Raw genomic sequence first — 18439 nt, 5'->3', positions numbered from 1 at the left:
TATATATATATATATATAATTATTAAACTGTCGTGAAAAAGATTTTGTCAAGCTCTTTATACTCCGGAAACTACGAAAACATTAATAACATAATTGTTCTGTGATGTATTTACACTGAATGTTTCAAATCAAGTAGTCTTTCTTTGGGATCGACCTTATTTATAGGCTACGTTTCGCCAAGAAAAAAAAATAAAGTCGTACATCACAGAATATATACCTAAGATTAAGAAAAAGAGGAGCAGAGAAACGTGTAAGAAAAGAAAGACCTGGTAACAGTTCTCCTTCTGGCATTCTTTGTACATTGAATCGTCGTATGTATGTTCTTAAGTGCACCTAAGACCATACGTTTCATACACATCTTGTCGTTGTAAAAGTGGAAAGGAAATTGCTCGGTTTGGGTGATTCACTCCGTTACGAGAAAGCAGGGAAAGGGATAGGGCGGAATATCCGCGAAGATTCAGCTTCACATTGAAGCGTCTATCATTATCGGCACTGAACGCGAATCTATGTGAGGGTGGAGGAGAGGAGAGGGAGCAAATCGTTATCCGATTTGCACCGTGAGGAGATACACTCTCTTCTTGCGTTTCTTATCACACTCTTACATATAACGACGAAAATGGAGAGGATCTTGTATAACCGCAACTTTGGATTCTCGATAAACACACAAAACTGGGCACATATGTAGAACGTAAAATTTAATTTCTTGATTTTTAAAGAATCTCTCTAGACCATCACCCGAACCCTTAGAGCGTCAATGTGCAAATTGAATAAATGTGAATGCTCTCTTTCTGGTAATTATTCTCAAAAAGTTATAACGCTTATCTCGTAATGTGCTTAAAATCGTAGCTTTTATCACGTTTCGTCCTGCGATTTATATTTCACGCGTTCTACGATTTATCAATAATTGCAAAATCTCTAACCATCGGTATATCTCTTCACAATTACCACTGGATGATTTCGAGATTAGATCTTATCTTCGTTATCGTATTTCTGATTCTTGTCGATAAATTACGCTTTGGATTCCATCTTTTCCCATCTTGAAAACCTTCGCATATCTTTGTATAGATATCACTCAATAGCCGATGTGGAACCCTTCTTACGTCGAGGTCATTTCGCCGCCGGCTCCCAGTCTGCCGTGATGCAATTACGCACAATCATTGCGTTCCTACCATCGCTAGGTCCCGCGTCACTTCCTCTCTTCCGGCTCCTGATTGGTTTTAACGAGATTGTATGCGTGACTTCTGTACTTGGCAGGTGGGTCGTGTAACGATAGGGGCTGCTGCTGCTGTTCGTTCGGTTGGTTCATGCTGGACATTGAGAGATCCGTCGGCATGTCCACTTCCGGTTCAGCCTCGGGACTTCCGGAAAGAGTCCTTTCCTCCTCTGGTTCCGACTTTATTCGCATCTGATGGCGCAGCGATGATATGTTCTTGATGTTTTTCAATTCGACCGAATTACGCAAGAATCTGCAAAGAACATAGATGACACATTTTCTTTTTGCTCAAAGATAATTTTTTTCATATTAAATGAGAAATTTGTATTTCTTGTGTTGAAAATTATTCTTGTTCATAAAAGCAGCAGCAAAGATAAATTTTGATATTAATTTTATTGAAATTATTTCAAAATTAGTAAACTCATATTTATATCTCTATCGCATTTTTTGTATGACAGACTAATTATTTAGAGTATTTAATAATAATAATAATAATAATAATAATAATAATACTTACTGATAACAATGACGTTCGCCTTGTACTTTTCTAAGTATGTTCACGCGGTAATAATAACGTAGAGCTCTGCTCATTTTGTCGTAATTCATAGAGAGATGATTTTTCTGGATGCCCCAGAGTCGCGCTAGACCAGGTGGATCGACAATCTTGAAGACGCCAGTATCTCGACTTTTCCATGAGATATAATGCTGGTACCGTTGCGCGGGGTCGTTCAGCAATTGCTGAAGGAAGTCCCAGAGCAGTCTTCCGTCTAAACAGAATGACGGAAATTGTGCTACAATGTGAATAACAATCATGGGAAGGTTAAAGTAATGATATATATATACACACTTCGACATTTTATATTTAAAATATTCCATGCTATTGCAGATGCAAGTGACGTTAAAAGAATGCTCGAAAGATTATGGCATTCTTACAATTAATTATTTCTGTAGATTTAAAAATCGCAATAGTAAATACTAACTGGTGTTGGGTTCTGACGAATCGTTAGGGAAGAACTCTCTGTTCGTGCTGGTAGCCGATCGAAAGGTACCGGGCGTCAGCGGCATCAACTGGTGCGGTAACGTTGGGCTCGGTTGGTCCTTGACGCTCACCTCACTGAGCCTCTGTGCCGCCAATGCGGTCGGTGTAGCCGGTGGACTGCTATTGCCGCTTGACACCTGGTGAGTGTTGTCTTCGTCCGAATCGCTCTTATAGACTTGCGTCTGATTCGCATCGGTCGCGTGACTGGGTGAACCCGACTGACTGTCCACAGACGGTGCTGGCGATAGTGTCACTGAGTTAGCCGACATTAACGAGGCGAGATTCGAGGCGTATGGTGGCGTCTCCGTCCACGTTGGTGTAGGCGGATGCGAATGTGGACTCAGCGGATATGTGGACGGTCTGGTTGGTGTCACCGGACTGCTCGGTAGGCATCTCTGTACCTGACTGTAATCACGCACCAGCATTGTCAGCACGTTGTACAGCACGTCGCCAGCGCTCGGACACCTCTCGCCCATATCGGCCTTGGTCAGCAAGCACAGAGCCTTGCCGTTCATCTGGAACATTTCCATGTCGAACGGTGGCAGGTCGAATTCCCGTTCGGCCCACCGCAGGAACGCCACTACGTCCTCCTTCGACCACAGTCTAGGGTCGGACACTGAAAGGAGAGAAGATGCCATTGGTTGTATTCGCGGTGACCTTTGTAACCACTATGCGGTTTAACATCGTAAACACGCCTTCATAATTAATTCACTGATTCCTATTTCTTTTAATGAAATTAATAGCAACGTATTAATATTAATATGAATAATACGAATTAATCGAGGAATTAATCTAAAAGAATTGTACGAGTATAATAGCAATTAAAGTGCAGTAAAGAAAATCTTCCTCGGCTTCGTTTTTATTCGAGTAAACTTTATACAAAAATTTTACGGGACTGGAAACGGATAGTAAAGCTTTAATTTTGTAAATTTGTGAAGGGATTATTTTTAACTTTTTTATAACACTTACCTAAACTCGTTGGTAGATGAGTTTTAAAATCCAAGAGGGGACTGGGCGGTGGATGCGTTGTAGGCGGGAAACCCATCGTGGGCCCGTATTGGGCCCTCCAGATTGCCCATTCCGGACATATAGGCAAAGATATACCCGGAGGCAGCCGAGGTTCCATTCCGGCCATTCCGCCAGCGGCGGAAACCGGCGGTAGCTGCGATATCTGAATTGGTGGCAGCAATTTCATAACACGCCCTCGGATCTACTAATTGCTTCTGTAACAGAAGAAATAAATAAAATTTATATAACATGTCTGATTTTTTAAAATCCTGTGATTCATTTCATTTTGTAATTAAGCTCGATTATACACATGGAAAGAACAGTTTTGCTGAAGTATCTAAAAATTTAACTGTATATAGATACAGATCTAAAAATAATTTGCTACACTGTTAAAGTAATATAGGACGCTTAAAATAATTGCTAGGCTATTAAAATTTTTGCAACATTACTCATTCTCTGAATGTCCTTCATAATTATTTTAATAGTCCAACAAAATTATTTTCTAATCTGTATCCAGCTAAAATTTTAGACACTCCAAAATTGTTTTTTTTTCTGTGATATACAAATTTAATATAAATCGATTTAGCATAATCTTTAATCTTGCAAATATTTTATATTTGTACAAAATGCACCTTTACAATTTAATAATTAGTTGGACAATAAAGTATCGTTCTTCCTTCGGACATTATGTCTTCATTAAATCAACTAGATGCAACAGTATCGTTCGATCTATTTAGCGAGCGCGTAACACGAAACGATGTCGACGTCATTTCGACGCTACAGGCGCACGAAAGTGATCTCTATATTTATTTACGACCATGGAGACGCAACACTGTGTGACGTAAAGTGCAATCTTCCGTATCTATACCGTCGAAAATCGATCCCCCTGATATATAGCGCTTTACCTCGTCTAACGATCGGTTCGTCGATGTAGAACGATGGAAGATAATAATGCCAGATTACAGTTACACGTCAGTTTCTTACAATGTGGACGTGGAACAAGCAAGATGATTCAAGAAGAGAACAAGGAGACGAGACGAAAAGAGAATGGAAGAGAAGCGTCGCGACGGCGACGTTTTGAGGCGTCGTCGTTCTCAATTTCCTGATCGGCAACCGGTTCGCAGACGTTCGACTATTAGCATAGAATGTGGGGGCATAAGAATGAAAGCCGGCAGGAAACATGGATTTACATAACGTATTTCCATCGACGTCGACGAAGCTATTTCCGTTCTCGACGTCGGCTCGCGGAGACCCGAGACCGCCTAAGCAAAACTTCTTATAACCAACATGGAGATTCACTTTTGAACTTGTAACGAGTTATGCTGTTCATTTCGAAATTTTTCCACTTAATTGTTTCCAGAATCATTTAATTTGTCATTGTTGACAACATATGTCGGAACTAAAATTGTTTCATACTTTGAGAAATATTTCTGATTAAAACGTGAACGAACCAGAAGATTTTAATCATATCAATCAAAATCCCGACAAAAATTATCTCGACAAAAATTATAATCAGAAATTTTTGATTCGTCCATTTTCAACCAGAATTCCAATTAACGCAACCAGATTCTTTTTTCAGATTTTTTTCAGAGTAATCTTTGACTTAAGAGAATTTGCCATTAAAATTCAAAGTTAGTTTGTAAAGTTTATATCAATTTTTATAGGATAAGAGTTCTTGTGATCCAGAATAGTATACGGAAGCTCTCGCAATAATATTACATTAGAATGTAAACAAAAAGAATCTAATTGGGAAGGTAGGTTAAAGTAATGTAGCTTCTTCATCGGGGGGGGGGGGAATGAGGCTATTTGCATGATAATCGTATGTTTATAATCCATGTTTATAATCCACTCGATTAGATATAATTATTAACGTACCGGTGCGCGATTGCGCTTAATGTTGCGGCGTGTTACAACAGCTACTTACACTTTGACTTGGTGACATTGTAATATGAAAAAATCGCGGTTACTATCTGATTTAATGTCTCATAGCAAATGGACTTATGATAGGAAAAAGCCTATTGACGTCACCGTATGTTCGATATTATCGAGGCTATATAAAATTGTACTTGACAACTATTGTAATACAATACTATTATAACATTCTACATATTTAATATTATCGCTGTTGAAGATTTCGGAACAATAAGCAAGTCTATTCTGTGTCTTATAAAAAAGAAATGCTATACTTACACACAGAAGTACAACACTTTCATTTTATTTTATCTTTTCTATTTCTTTTTTTTCATCACTGCATATTTATATTATGTCAATTATTGCTGTAAATGGGAATAAATACAAGTAAAAATTCATTTTAAATTAAAAAAAAACCGGTCTGCCATCATTTTTTGTCCAAGATATTTTAGGTGATCGATCGGTTCCGGAATATTTTCAGCAAAAAAAATTCTTCTCGTGACACTTCGAAAAATGATCGGAGGAAGCTCTTGGCGGCACAATTGCGGCGCGATGCTCGCTCGAGGAGAGAACAACAGAGGGAGAGAGAGAGAGAGAGAGAGAGAGAGAGAGAGAGAGAGAGAGAGAGAGAGGATTGCCCTGAGGGAAGAAGGCAGGAACCTCGGCATGCGAAGGTCGATGTGCCGTTGTCTCGCACCAGGAAATCCTGGTCGTCTCTTCGGTCTCCCCCTCTTCATTCCTTTAAATACCGCGAGTAAGCGGCCTTATACTCAGGTGCTCCTTTCGGTCGGCGATTTTTTGCGACGCGGTTAATTAAAGCGGCTACTTGAAGCGACGTCGAGGGATGAATTTAAGGATAATCTTTGCATCGCACCTGTTTCGAGACATAATTGCTTATGCACGCTTCTTGATGGCTATCACTCCGAATTACACAAGATGAAAGATCCACAAATATGAGAATCTTTGATGGTCATCAAAAATTGAACGTCTTAGGTGATAAAATTTCAAAATATCCTTTGATGTTACCGCAGCTTTAGGGTTGTGTCACATCCTAAATTTCTCATTATAAAATTCCATAATTTTTTCTTGATTTCCAGATAAAATTTCATGATTTTCCCTGATGTATTCAATAATATATCGATTTTTTTCCTCATTGTTCCTGATTTAGGAATCACCAAATATTTTTTGAGAGAGCAATTTAACATAGAAATGTAAATTATTATTAATGTTGCTGATATTGCTTGCATTTAATTGTTAGTAATATATAACTTCTGAGATACAATGTACGTAATTTTTGATTTTAAATTTCTTTAAAATCAAGAATTTTAATTTTCTAGAAAATTGTACAAAATTCTATGACTTTTCCCTAACAGTTCTCTGACCATTTTCAATTTCCTTGACATTTCTTTGATTTCCAGTTTTGCGGCGGCAACCAATTTAAATTTCGACCGAGACAATTTTAGCATATTGGAATGCGTTCTCGAGAGATGGAGGAGAAGCGATAATTGCGCGAGGAAGGTAACAAGAAAACACCGGATTCTGTGGTTCCGTTTGCGTGTTTCTCTCGCGAACGTTCTTTTTTTTTTTTGGTGATGAAAGAAAGGAGAATTGCGATCACTTTGCAAATTGCGGCGGAAGCGTCAGTAAAAAATTGTAACCGCGACGCCACTCGAGACTTCCGGTACGCGATCGAAGGACGAGGAACACACCGGAAGCGCGTTCGATCGCGACGAGGTAACATTGACATTTCCGCGTTGCCTATTTCTTCGCGCCACGTCACGGTGTGTTTGCGTAATATATGTTTAAGTTCTTGAAAACCCCTGAGGACTTGAAGAACTCTTCTTCATTTTCAACATGAGTCTCTGTAATTATTCTTTTATGAATTTTAATGTAATTTTAATTATATTTACATGACATAACCATGTATATCCATATATGTATATATATAATATATATATGCTTTAGATAAGAAATAAAAAATAAACATTGAGTCGCACAACGCGCTATCTAGATGTAAGGACTTTAATATCTTATAGCATCCTAATTTTTAAAATATTAGGAATTTAACACAAAAGATTTTTCTATTATTACGTCTATATAGAATTTGAGAAATAAAAGCGTGTATTATCGATAAAAATATATTTTGAGTATATTTAGTTGTTTTTTAAATATTTCATAATTTTTAAAAGATTCTTATAAGATACTTATTAAACGGAGAGAAATTTTTTTAAATTTATCTTGAAAATATGGTAGTTGTGATACAATGCAATATTTTAAAGATTTTTACCGTGCACTTCAGTAAAATTGACCAAACTTATTTTATACTTTATTCTATTCTAAGAAAAAATTATTAAATTGCTTGTCAATTTAATATGTAATATTATTACTTTAATTCTGTTTGTAATTGCGTTTCAAGACTGAAAAAAGATTTCGGTGCGCAATTTGCAGAATTGGATGTAGATATATATAAATTCATATGAAATACTTTAACAGATCCGCATTAAGATCCGCTTTTTAATCGAAAATAGGATTATTTCTCTTAATTGATTTATTCTCGTCGGTCTATTTGATTATAATTGTTTTTTTTAGTCTTATATTCTGTTCTTTCCTCTCTCTCTCTCTCTCTCTCTCTCTCTCTCTCTCTCTTCTTCATGCCGACATTTTCTTTCTTTTTTTCTCAATGCAATAGAGTGTCACGTGGAGGACCTGCAGTGATGACCTTGATTATATCGTCTTGTTTACGATCGATCCTATAACTTAACGACCGGGTTTCCCGACGCGAAAAAGCTCTCGACTGATCATCGTCGCAAATGTGTTTACGCTGTCGCGTGTCGAATAGCTCAAAAGTCTTTACGTAGAAGTGACTGTGATAATCGTGCAGATAGCGCAGCACAGATAGTAGTAACTGTCATTCGCCATCACGTATCGTGACAGCTACGTGTCTTATGTTGACATGTAATAAATATTACCGGAAGTGAACCTCTTAACGCTCGGTATCGCGGAAGGCGTGAATCAGCCACGTAAATGACTATAAATGAGCAGATTAAGATAATAAAAGATTCTTGTAAATGTGTCCTAAAGCGTGGCATTACCGAAGTGTGCATCTCGCTAATTACGCTAACATTAAAGTCTTGTTCCTAGCACGAAGATAAAAGCACTGAAGTAATATATGCATTCAATGGTATAATAATATTCGCGATTCATCTCCCACGTCTTTGAATCAGCAATCGTTTTTTTTCCCCCGTTACGATAATTGTATTTAAATCGAATCGATGGCCCGCGAGTTGAAATGCATGAGGTGACACCACGTGCTCTTCATGTGAAACGCCGCAATCTGCGCACAATCGCGGACGGTTCGTCGACGAAAAACACGTTCGCGGAGCGATAAAACGTAAAAACGTTTTCTCCTCCCCGGGCGACAATTTAATCCCCGTCAGTCAAACACGACGCGCCTCGGGACTGTAATCGGTCAGGCGCGGCGGGTCGGTAAAGGATCCATGATTTTAGACCTCGTCGTATCCACCTTACCGCCTTCATATCCACGTCTCGCCGTCCTGTAGGACGTTGTTACGTTGCCACTCGTCGTCATCGCGTCGACGTCGTCGTCGTCGTTGTCTTCCTTCGTCGATCGTCGCGGTCCCCTTAATGTCAGAGGTTCGTTATGCTTTATTCATTTCGGTTAGCTGGTACGTACATACAAACGACGGAGTTACGTAACCCGCGCATGAGGAAACATGTGCGATTTGTTAAGATTAACACGCATATACACACATGCACACACGCACGACACGCATACGTTTGCTTGCGATATCGTCCGACTCATAGATCATTGTTGCGCGATCCAAAACGAGTTCTCTGACGACGATTTACTTCAATGCATACACTCCTACGTAATACGAAATCTTGGGCTGTGCGCACCAACGGGTGATAAGCGGTAAGTCGTACGAATAGTCGACTATATAAAAAATAATTCAAACGTATAATGTAACGACTTTATATATTGATAAAATAATCGTAACAAATAACACTGACATTCGCTGAGGGATAAGCGCGTTTGATATTATATTTCTGATTAAAATTTGCGTGATAGAATAGTTATGGTTAAGAAGTTCCATTTTATGGTTATTATATTATTATAATGTCAATATTAATAAACATATACATGTATAATTCTCTTAAATATAAAAAAATTATACTACAAATTATGATAATTTCAAATATTGTTATAATAAAATATCGAGATATAAATAGTACATAAAAATATTTTTTGTTCAGTAAATGCAATTATAGTGAATGTAATTATTTCTTAAAATTACTCTTTTTGTGTGGTAATTAAAAAATATGTTAAGAAAAAACTAAAAATTTTTCAAGTAGTGTGTGTGACTATTATTTGCGTGGTTGAAATAACTATAAATATAGAGTTGTCCTAAAAATGATTATAAATTATGGTAATTACATTATATTTTTTTCTCTCAGCGTACATGTGTATACGACCAATTACTAATAATTAATTAACTTAATATTAAGATTTTTACCAAAAATATATCTGTCGACGGATATATACCGACGCATACATTCCTATCAGGTATATTTTATATCCTCGCGATAAAATAATCAATTTCTCATGATGAATAAAAACCCAGGATAAAAATCTGCATAAAGAAGAAAAATATTAATGGACCAATTATAATGTTCAAGGACCTAATACAATAATGAACATGAGAGGCGTCTTTAATAATATCGGCTAGGAACGAGCCGATGATCTCGCAAGAAATTACAGTCCGAACGGTGTAACAACTTAGTCTCTGACGTCGGTGTCCCCTCGGGTGGAGAAGGAAGTAGGTAAGTACCACGCATCCGCAGATGTATGCACGCACGCAGACGCACGCAGAAGAGCGCACACGTACGCACAGACGGATGCGCACGACGGATGAAACGCACACAGACGGTTTCGCAACATCGGGAAAGGCAAAAAGTCACCGCCGTGCGTCAATGAGCGAAGGCAAGTTTCGACTTGTTCGTCATATCGCGCGAAATGATCGTGCGATCATAACGATTAATGTGCATTAATAATACGATACCGTGCGATAACGATCGCTCTCGTCGATTACGCGCGGATCATTCATTAGAGCAGACCGTCCGGTCTGTCGATATAATTAAGCGTGAACGGCGCCAACACACGTCCGTGTGTCACGCTTCCAACGCGGCATAATAATCGCCCGTAAGAACCGTTCGGTCTAAAACGGTTATTCGGAAAGCGAGTCTAATCACGAGCGATAGTTATCGTGGAGCCCCTGAGGAATTAGATGATAAAATATAATTCTACGAAATGGTATCTCAACGCCCGTTGATGGGTAACGAATGAGTCGATGCGACGAATGAGTCGTGCGAGAAATTAAGAACCATGCTATTTGACGGAAATATCGTCGACATTTAAAACAGCGATGCGGTTTTTTTTTTTTTTTAGTATCGGGAACGATCTTATTTTCCTAATTATATATTTTCGTGCAATTCTGTTAATTATTTTCTTTTTCTTTCATGAACGATCGCGTGCCGCGATGGAACCTGGGAAAAATATCGCGTGGCACAGTGGTACCTATTCACTGTTCACCAATTAAGTATTGAGTAAAAGTAACGGGTATCGACGCACGCTTGAGGCGACGGTGGATGACGTGTGTCCATGTGTGTGTACGTTTGTGACTTCGTGTGGGTGCACGTCTGAAAAGACAACCAGGAAAAGGTACGTAGGAGGTACGAGGAATCGGTTCGCGCGCAATGGAAGGAGGAAGAGGAAGGTCCTTGGTGCGCGTTCGAACCAGGATTTAAGATTTATCATGTATAACGTTCAAGAACGCGAAGGAGAGCCTTATCTCTTCTCTTCTCTCTCTCTCTCTCTCTCTCTGTCAAACACCCGCTTCGCGTCTCTTCCTCCTCGCTCCGTACTCTTCCGGGTTCCTTCACTTCCTGTTTCTCTTTCTCTCTCGGCTTGCTCGCTTGCATGCAAGCACGCACGTGGACGCTTTATCGGTCCCTGTCTTTGTCCGCCGATGTCGAGGCGTACTACCGCGCGCGCGAGTGATTAATATGGCAATATATACCAATGCGAGATACGTAAACCGACGCGGTAATTAGCAGACATTGTAATGGCGATAGCGATTTTTAATGGTTCTCGCACTTCCGAGATCTATTTTCGCCACTTTACTACGTTTACCTTTCTTTTTTTTTGCATCATTAGGAAAAATGTTTTGTTCTGTGAACGAAAATTTTGTTGTAACAACAAACGTTCGATTCGAAATTATCGTTTACAAAGCAGAGAAATTATTTCGCAAAAAACAACTGAATTTTTTTGTTGCATAAACCAAATATTTGGTTGTTATTAAAAATGCCTCAACTAAACAGTTTTGCTAAAGGCACTAAATTTGTTTTCCTAGTGCATGAAAAAAAGAAACCAATTTTGCTGAAGTATTTAAAAATATAGCTAGATATACAGATCTGAAAATAATTTTGTTGGATTATTAAAATAAATTACGTCAGAGAATTTTAAGTATAATGAGTAAGAGTACGAAGAGTTTTGACATTCTGTAGCAATCAGTTGGAATGTCCCACGTAATTATTTTGATGGTCCAACAAAATTATTTTTCAATCTATATTTTATCACTAAATTTTTAGATACTTTAGCAAAATCACCTTTCATTGTGACGTGTTATTTATTTCTAAAAAAAAAAAAAAATAAAAAAAATAAAAAAACAGGTATTCTCGTCCTGAGTTTTTTTTATATTCGTTTTTTTCGCTCTCGATATTCTCATCTCTTCGCAAGTCATCGGTTATTCGCTTAAAGTCCGCAATTTTATTGTCAATTTTATACCGCACTTTAAACCTTTACGAGTGATTTATACATACTAGATATGCCTGTTAGATATTGTAATACAGGATTTCAAATGTCAACGTTCATTGTTTACTGTGACAATCGATCCGTCACTTGCGTTGGATGTTACTTTGGCGATAAAACAGTGCTATTGATAATACAGCTTCCAGCATCACTCCAATTTTATTTGAAATATCTATAGACAGATTTATAAAATAAATTTATATAGATAACGTCAATAAACTTCAAAAATAATATCCGACAGGTTGAATAATATTTGTGCAATATGTTGATTTTAAGCTATCTTCAACTGAGACAAAGGAAATATCACAGTATTAAAAAATTTTATATATATATATAATGCGGGAGAAAATAAAATCGTGATTTTCATTTCTGCATGATTTTCATTTATTCGCGAAGGTTAGCGAATTAAGGACTCTTTGCGGAAAGTGGAAGTTTCCGCGAAGTCCGAATATCGTTCCAGGCGTGATTACAGAGAGATAAGCCGCAATAAGGAAACGCATTCGCGGTGTATGACGCGTTACCGATGTTTCAGCGATGACGCTGTTGACCCGCTTCTTAACGCTACTCGTATAAGGTTCTACGGAAGAAAATAATATTTTTCTTCTTTGTACTGTCATATAGACAGAGAAAAATGTTTGGTACAAATAACTATTTATTTTATTGACATGTAATTAACAAAACTTTCTGAATTTTTCATTTAAAAATTGTGCCGTCAAAATTTGGTTTATTCTAATCAAATACTTTTATTAAAACAATACGATTTTTTAACAGAAAAATAAGAAAGTTTTTGTTATTCACGTATAAACAAAAAAATAAATGGTAAACACCAAAACATTTCTTAATGCAGATAATCGAGTAATCTTATCATATCCGTATCTTCTATTTGTAAGTGTAAGATATCTGATCGACCACGGCAATTTAAACGTTAAGAATGTGTTCTAATGAAATAACTGTAGCCCTCGGTAATAATAAAAAGTACGTTATAAGTACTTGGAATTAATATTAACGAATTACTACTGGCAATTGTAACACACATACAGAAAAATATCATTCTATTGCTAAGAAAAAGATAAAGTAATCAATTTTCTTTCTTAATAACTATTATTCTTTAACAATGAATACTTCTTCTTAATAATATATTTATTACAAATTTTAGAAAGAACTCATTAAATACATACTGAAAACAAGAATTAATTTTCTTTTGAAGAATATTATAAAATTGATCGAAGAAGCGACTTTATATAATAAGTAAACCAAATCTGTTTTTTTGATTTCATAATCTTCATTGAGAGGTAATTATAAACTTAAATATTACAGAATTCATTTCATCAGAATATATTTTGAATCAATTTGATGCCTGTGATGACTCTGTGATAGATTTGCGGATATATGAACTTTTAAAAAATTATTACTTACTGTATATACAATATTCTTTTTTTGTGTGTGTATGTGTGTGCAGCATCCAGAATATCAGCTGTTGGCGAATATCCGCTCCCCTTTTTGGATTTTGGTCCCTACTTTTGGAGATTGGGATTATCGCATACGAAGTGTTCGTTGGTACAGAAGAATAAAATTATCATTAACGCTAAATAAAAATGCGCATTGGTATTTCACGTAATCTTTTCGTCGTTGATCTTTGCGCACCACCGGCGATGGCGATCACGGCGGTCACGCGGCCGCGCCGCGAGTTACGCGCTGGCCGCGTAATCGTGCGTTACGCGTGTTGCACGCGTAAACACGGATCCGGGTGCTCCGCAAGCTGACTTCCGAGCGGTACCGAGATCGACCGGAGAAAGTCGAGCAGTCGAGAGAAGTGCAACGGAACGAATGCGCGGTAGCGGCCGAACGCACGACGACGTATTCTCCTCTCCGCCTTCCTTCTCCTTCGTTCTCCTTTGCCCTCCCTTCGCTTTTGTTACAACGGGACGCTCCGTAAATATCCGTCTGCACTCCTCATGCGAACGTATCGCACTGTACGAGCGTTAAGTCTTGCCAGATAAAAGAATCTAAGCTAGAACCATTGAAATTACGCTGCACGACAGTTAGAAAATAGTTGAGATAACTTCCGTTCAGTAGATAATGTTTGTACAGAAATATATATACTCTCTTTCAGAAAAGTTGCAAATATTGATTAAGTTTTCAAAACGTTAAAACGTTATTTATGATTCTAATATTTTAATAAATTAAATATATTTAATATTTGCCAATAGCTACTTGTTACCATTTTTTACTCGTAGAAATGCATCTGCAAAGATTGTCCATCTAAATGAAAAGTTTTTCAGTTTTCCGACGACAATCAATTTATTAAAGATTAGACACGTTACGTCTCGTTTCACCATAAAATTTACTTGTAAGGTTAATTTTCAGTGATTAAATCGCCGATTTTTAATCATTGGAACAAAAGGCTAGATTTGCAGCATATATTGCAACTTACGTTCAACGATAAGAATGAAAAAATTGCGATGAAAGGGCGATGGAAATATTATAAGTTCGGCGCGTTACAACGTGTAAAGAAAAACGAACTTTCGTCAAGTGGTCAGAAAATCCCTCGTCTAATAACTTGTTCTTGCTGGAAACTTAAGTTTCCACCAACTTACTCGTGAATCTGCGAGAACGTGACGCAAGCGTCGAGCTTGCGATGATCGAGAATACTCGGGAGTTCACCGACCAGTCCAAGGTCGCGTGGGAAAAGACACGGAAGACACCCGTCTACGACTTTTCAATCACTAGCACCACTACCAACTTCCACTCTCGGAACTTTTTAACTAACGAAACTCCGGTGAACCAGTCGCGCGGCGTCGCAACCTCACACTCTCTCCTTCCCTCGCACAATTTTCATTCCACTGTCGGACGCAGTTAAGGTCGCGCATGAAACAGCGATAATCAGATACGCCACGTTCTTTATCTAATCAGAAATCCAAATAATTTCCCATTTACTCTTCACTCGGAGAAGCGGTAACATCCTTTCGGTCTTTTCCTTTCGGTAGCGATGGAACCTCTTTCGTCCTCTCTGTAACGTAGATATCATATTTTGATTCGTTTGTTTGTATCTTTCGTTCAGAACTGTCTGATCGGAACATTTTTTTAATTATACCGTATATGTTTAGAGATATTGGAATAAATCAAAGTACGCATTCCACAACAGGAAGAGATTGCAACTTTTTGAAAAACCTCAATTAGAACGCTTGAGATGTCTCGCAAAGAAAATATCGAATGTCGCCGTTACATTTTCTTTTTCCTTAACTTGTCAAACGCAAGCGACGTTTCTGACATCGTCAATAAAATCTGGATCTTCCTTCGCGTTTCCAAGTATTTATGCGTTTGACGCACAACAAGTATCGAGATACGTGCATTATCGACGCGCGTTTATCACGTGCTCGTGCTTCTCGCGTAAAACAGAAAGTGACTTAATCATGATGTGCGCGCGCGCGCGCATCGTCCCTCGAGGCGGAAGCGAATCTTCGCGATCATGGTCGATCCGAATCGCGAAAATCTTATCGCCGCCGCTTCCACGTCGCGCCGCGAACGTGTCGTGCCGATACGGAAAGTACGAGATAATTTCATGGATCAGAACGGAGATAGCACGACGTTGTCGAAACCTCCGATCGGCCTCTGATAAACCGCAAGATCTTGCGCTTTGCCGTGGAAATCGGTGGAGATTGTTGTTTCATTAAATATTGATAACGGTGGATGTTGAAATTTGCCCGGTCGAGAGCGGATCGTGTCCGAAGAATGCAAACTCTTCAACACGGTTGAATTTATTCCGATAGAAATTATATCAATCGCAGCTTGATTTTCAAACTCGCATGATCTTGTAAGATTACAACGGAATCCTTTCTACGCATTGAAAGAATAATTTTGTTAAAGTATCTAAACATTTGGTACAGGTCTGAAGATAATTTTTTTGGACCATTATATAATCATCATTGTAATATTAAAATAATTATGTACGAATTTCAAACATGATGAGTAATGCAGTAACAAGTTTTGACATTCTATGACTATTAAATTCATAATGCCAAATTATACCTAATTTGAGTTATTTTCATTTTCATAAATCCCCTCTACTTATATGTCATTAATTTAATTAAAACAGTAAAATTAAATAATTAAATAATAACTTAAGAACATGTATTCGACTCGAATTTAATTCATTATTTACTAAATGCATACGTTAATGAACGTCGTTTACTTCGAAACTAACTACAGAAATAGATTGATTTACATTTTAATATACATGAAAATTAAAAATAACAAAATGTTATTTAAGTAAAATTACGTTGTTATTGTTCTCTTGATATCTAACAGTAGATACAATAATCAGTTTCTACATAATTATTTTGATGGTCCAATAAAATTACCTATTTTCAGATCTATTATATATATCTAGTTATATTTTTAGACACTTCCGTCCTATCTGTGCAGTCGAGGAAAATTCGATCGTACAGTCCTGAAGAAACCTCTTAATAACTGATGTGGTAATAATAGATAACCACGTTGTAAAATTGCAAAATCTCCGATGGAATTTTGACGATGTTTTCACAGAAAATATTACGATAATAGATAGTACGCAAGAATGATTTTTCCACTTCGTCTTCTCGAAACGCAAGCGTATACGTAATCGCGCGAGCTTACTGCTCGTCTGTGTTTCGATTTCTTCAGATTCGTCGAGGTATACGGAAATTTCGGAGATCGTGAGAGCGAAAGCGACGTTACAGGTGCGCAGTCGACGTTTATATTGACCGATTTAACGTGAGATTTCTTAGCGGCCTCGATTTTCCGACGTTTCATGACGACAAGAGCAACTGTGCTAACAGAAGAGATATCGCTCGATCAACTTCTTCGGCAAATATCACCTTCCTTCCGATTGAACATTTTTCGGTTCTTCCTTTTACCTGCTATACACGAAGATGCGCGCATCGTTTAAATCAAAAATTCTTCATCCTATAATTCGTGGAATCATCGAATTCAGAAATTTTTATTCATCTATATTGAGCATCCTGTACAATCAAGATTGATCGGTACATCGATAACTCGGACATGATTAAATATCAAAGTTAGAAAATTTGTGTCAAATGTAACGTTTCAGTAAAATTAACATTTATGATATATTAAATTAACATATTTTATTCATGTATCTTAGAATTTACATTTTAAAACGTATTATTTTTGTGCTATTTCTTACACTTACTTATAAATTGTGTTATTTTAACATTAAATATTCAATATCAATATCGATTTTAACACAAAATATTTAAATCACATTAAATGTTAAATTAATACTTCAATATATAAAAAATTCAACATAAAATTTTTACAAGAATTCGAGCGAGTCATTCCTAACACAAATACAAAATGTTTTTTTTACTGTGCACTTATTTATAAAATTTGACCAGTGCAAATAGCTATTTTGTATATTTTGTAAATATATGTAAATATATGTAAACGTTTTATGTAAATTTCAACGTTTCCTTCGTTCAGTAATTTCTTTCGACGTTATTATAAGATAATTCGAAAAACTTATCACATGACTGTATATGTGCTTCTTCCGCTTTTTTCTCTCTCTTTCTGTTTCCCCTCTCTCTTCATCACGCCTGTTACACTTCATTTCCATACAGACTATTACAGACACAAGTTATGAAATATTCGATAACGCAGCAGTGTTCCACCTGTGCGCATGCACATAATTTCGCTTGCAACGCACATTAGCGAGTCTGAAGATAAGCCTTTATCGGCAAGAAAAATATCGCGTCTTCACCGGACGATGGAAAATCGGTTTTTTTATTTCGCAAACGCTAGTTCATCGATTTGTATGGTACGACGATTGTTTGCACTTTACAAAGTACCAAATACATTCTCGTTAGATTCATCATAATTTATCGTTAGTCATAATAGCAATTGTGTAAATAATTTCTTGCCTCATTAGACAATCTGTAAACCCCGAGACTTGTTCTACATTTTCAATAAAACATAAAATTAAATACCGTTTATCTATTTAGTTTGTGGCGAAAGAAATGCGGGATGAAATAATAGCATTCAGTTAGAAAACAACTTTTGTAACAGTGTGGCGCCGCTCTTGCGACATCCAACGATAACCCGGACTCGCGAGTTGAACAAAATCTCGATGAAACACAGCAGGATGTTGAAAAAATCTACGATTACGCGGCGGAATTAAGTCGCGTGCGGTTGCCTGACCCGATGCGATTTAATTAAATATAATTACAGTGATCCCTATTATACTTGCCGGATAAATTTGCTATTTGTTAATTTGCCTAATAAAACGTAGAATCGTAAATGAGAAATTACAACATTCTAAAGGTTAATATTTTTTTTTAATTTGTTAATACGCTATATAAATCAACAAATTAAAGAGTTAAAT

General features: G+C 37.1%; 1 protein-coding gene across 1 annotated transcript in view; it reads right to left on the bottom strand.

The window, feature by feature from the left end:
• Positions 1-7: 7 nt before the first annotated feature.
• LOC108750770 (ets DNA-binding protein pokkuri) overlaps positions 8-18439 on the bottom strand; it is a 42318-nt gene continuing 23886 nt past the window's right edge. The window contains exons 2-5 of the mRNA XM_018490497.1: positions 3222-3475; positions 2194-2868; positions 1731-1980; positions 8-1466 (exon numbers count right to left, since the gene is read on the bottom strand). Of these exons, the coding sequence (XP_018345999.1) occupies positions 1187-1466; positions 1731-1980; positions 2194-2868; positions 3222-3447 (1431 nt within the window). The 5' untranslated portion in view covers positions 3448-3475 and the 3' untranslated portion in view covers positions 8-1186. The remainder of the gene's footprint in view (positions 1467-1730; positions 1981-2193; positions 2869-3221; positions 3476-18439) is intronic.

The sequence above is a fragment of the Trachymyrmex septentrionalis genome, unplaced genomic scaffold (assembly GCF_001594115.1).
Source record: "Trachymyrmex septentrionalis isolate Tsep2-gDNA-1 unplaced genomic scaffold, Tsep1.0 scaffold37, whole genome shotgun sequence".
In the NCBI taxonomy this organism is placed as follows: Eukaryota; Metazoa; Arthropoda; class Insecta; order Hymenoptera; family Formicidae; genus Trachymyrmex; species Trachymyrmex septentrionalis.
The sequence above is the reverse complement of the archived record's forward strand: the minus strand, read 5'-3'. Positions and strand labels throughout refer to the sequence as shown.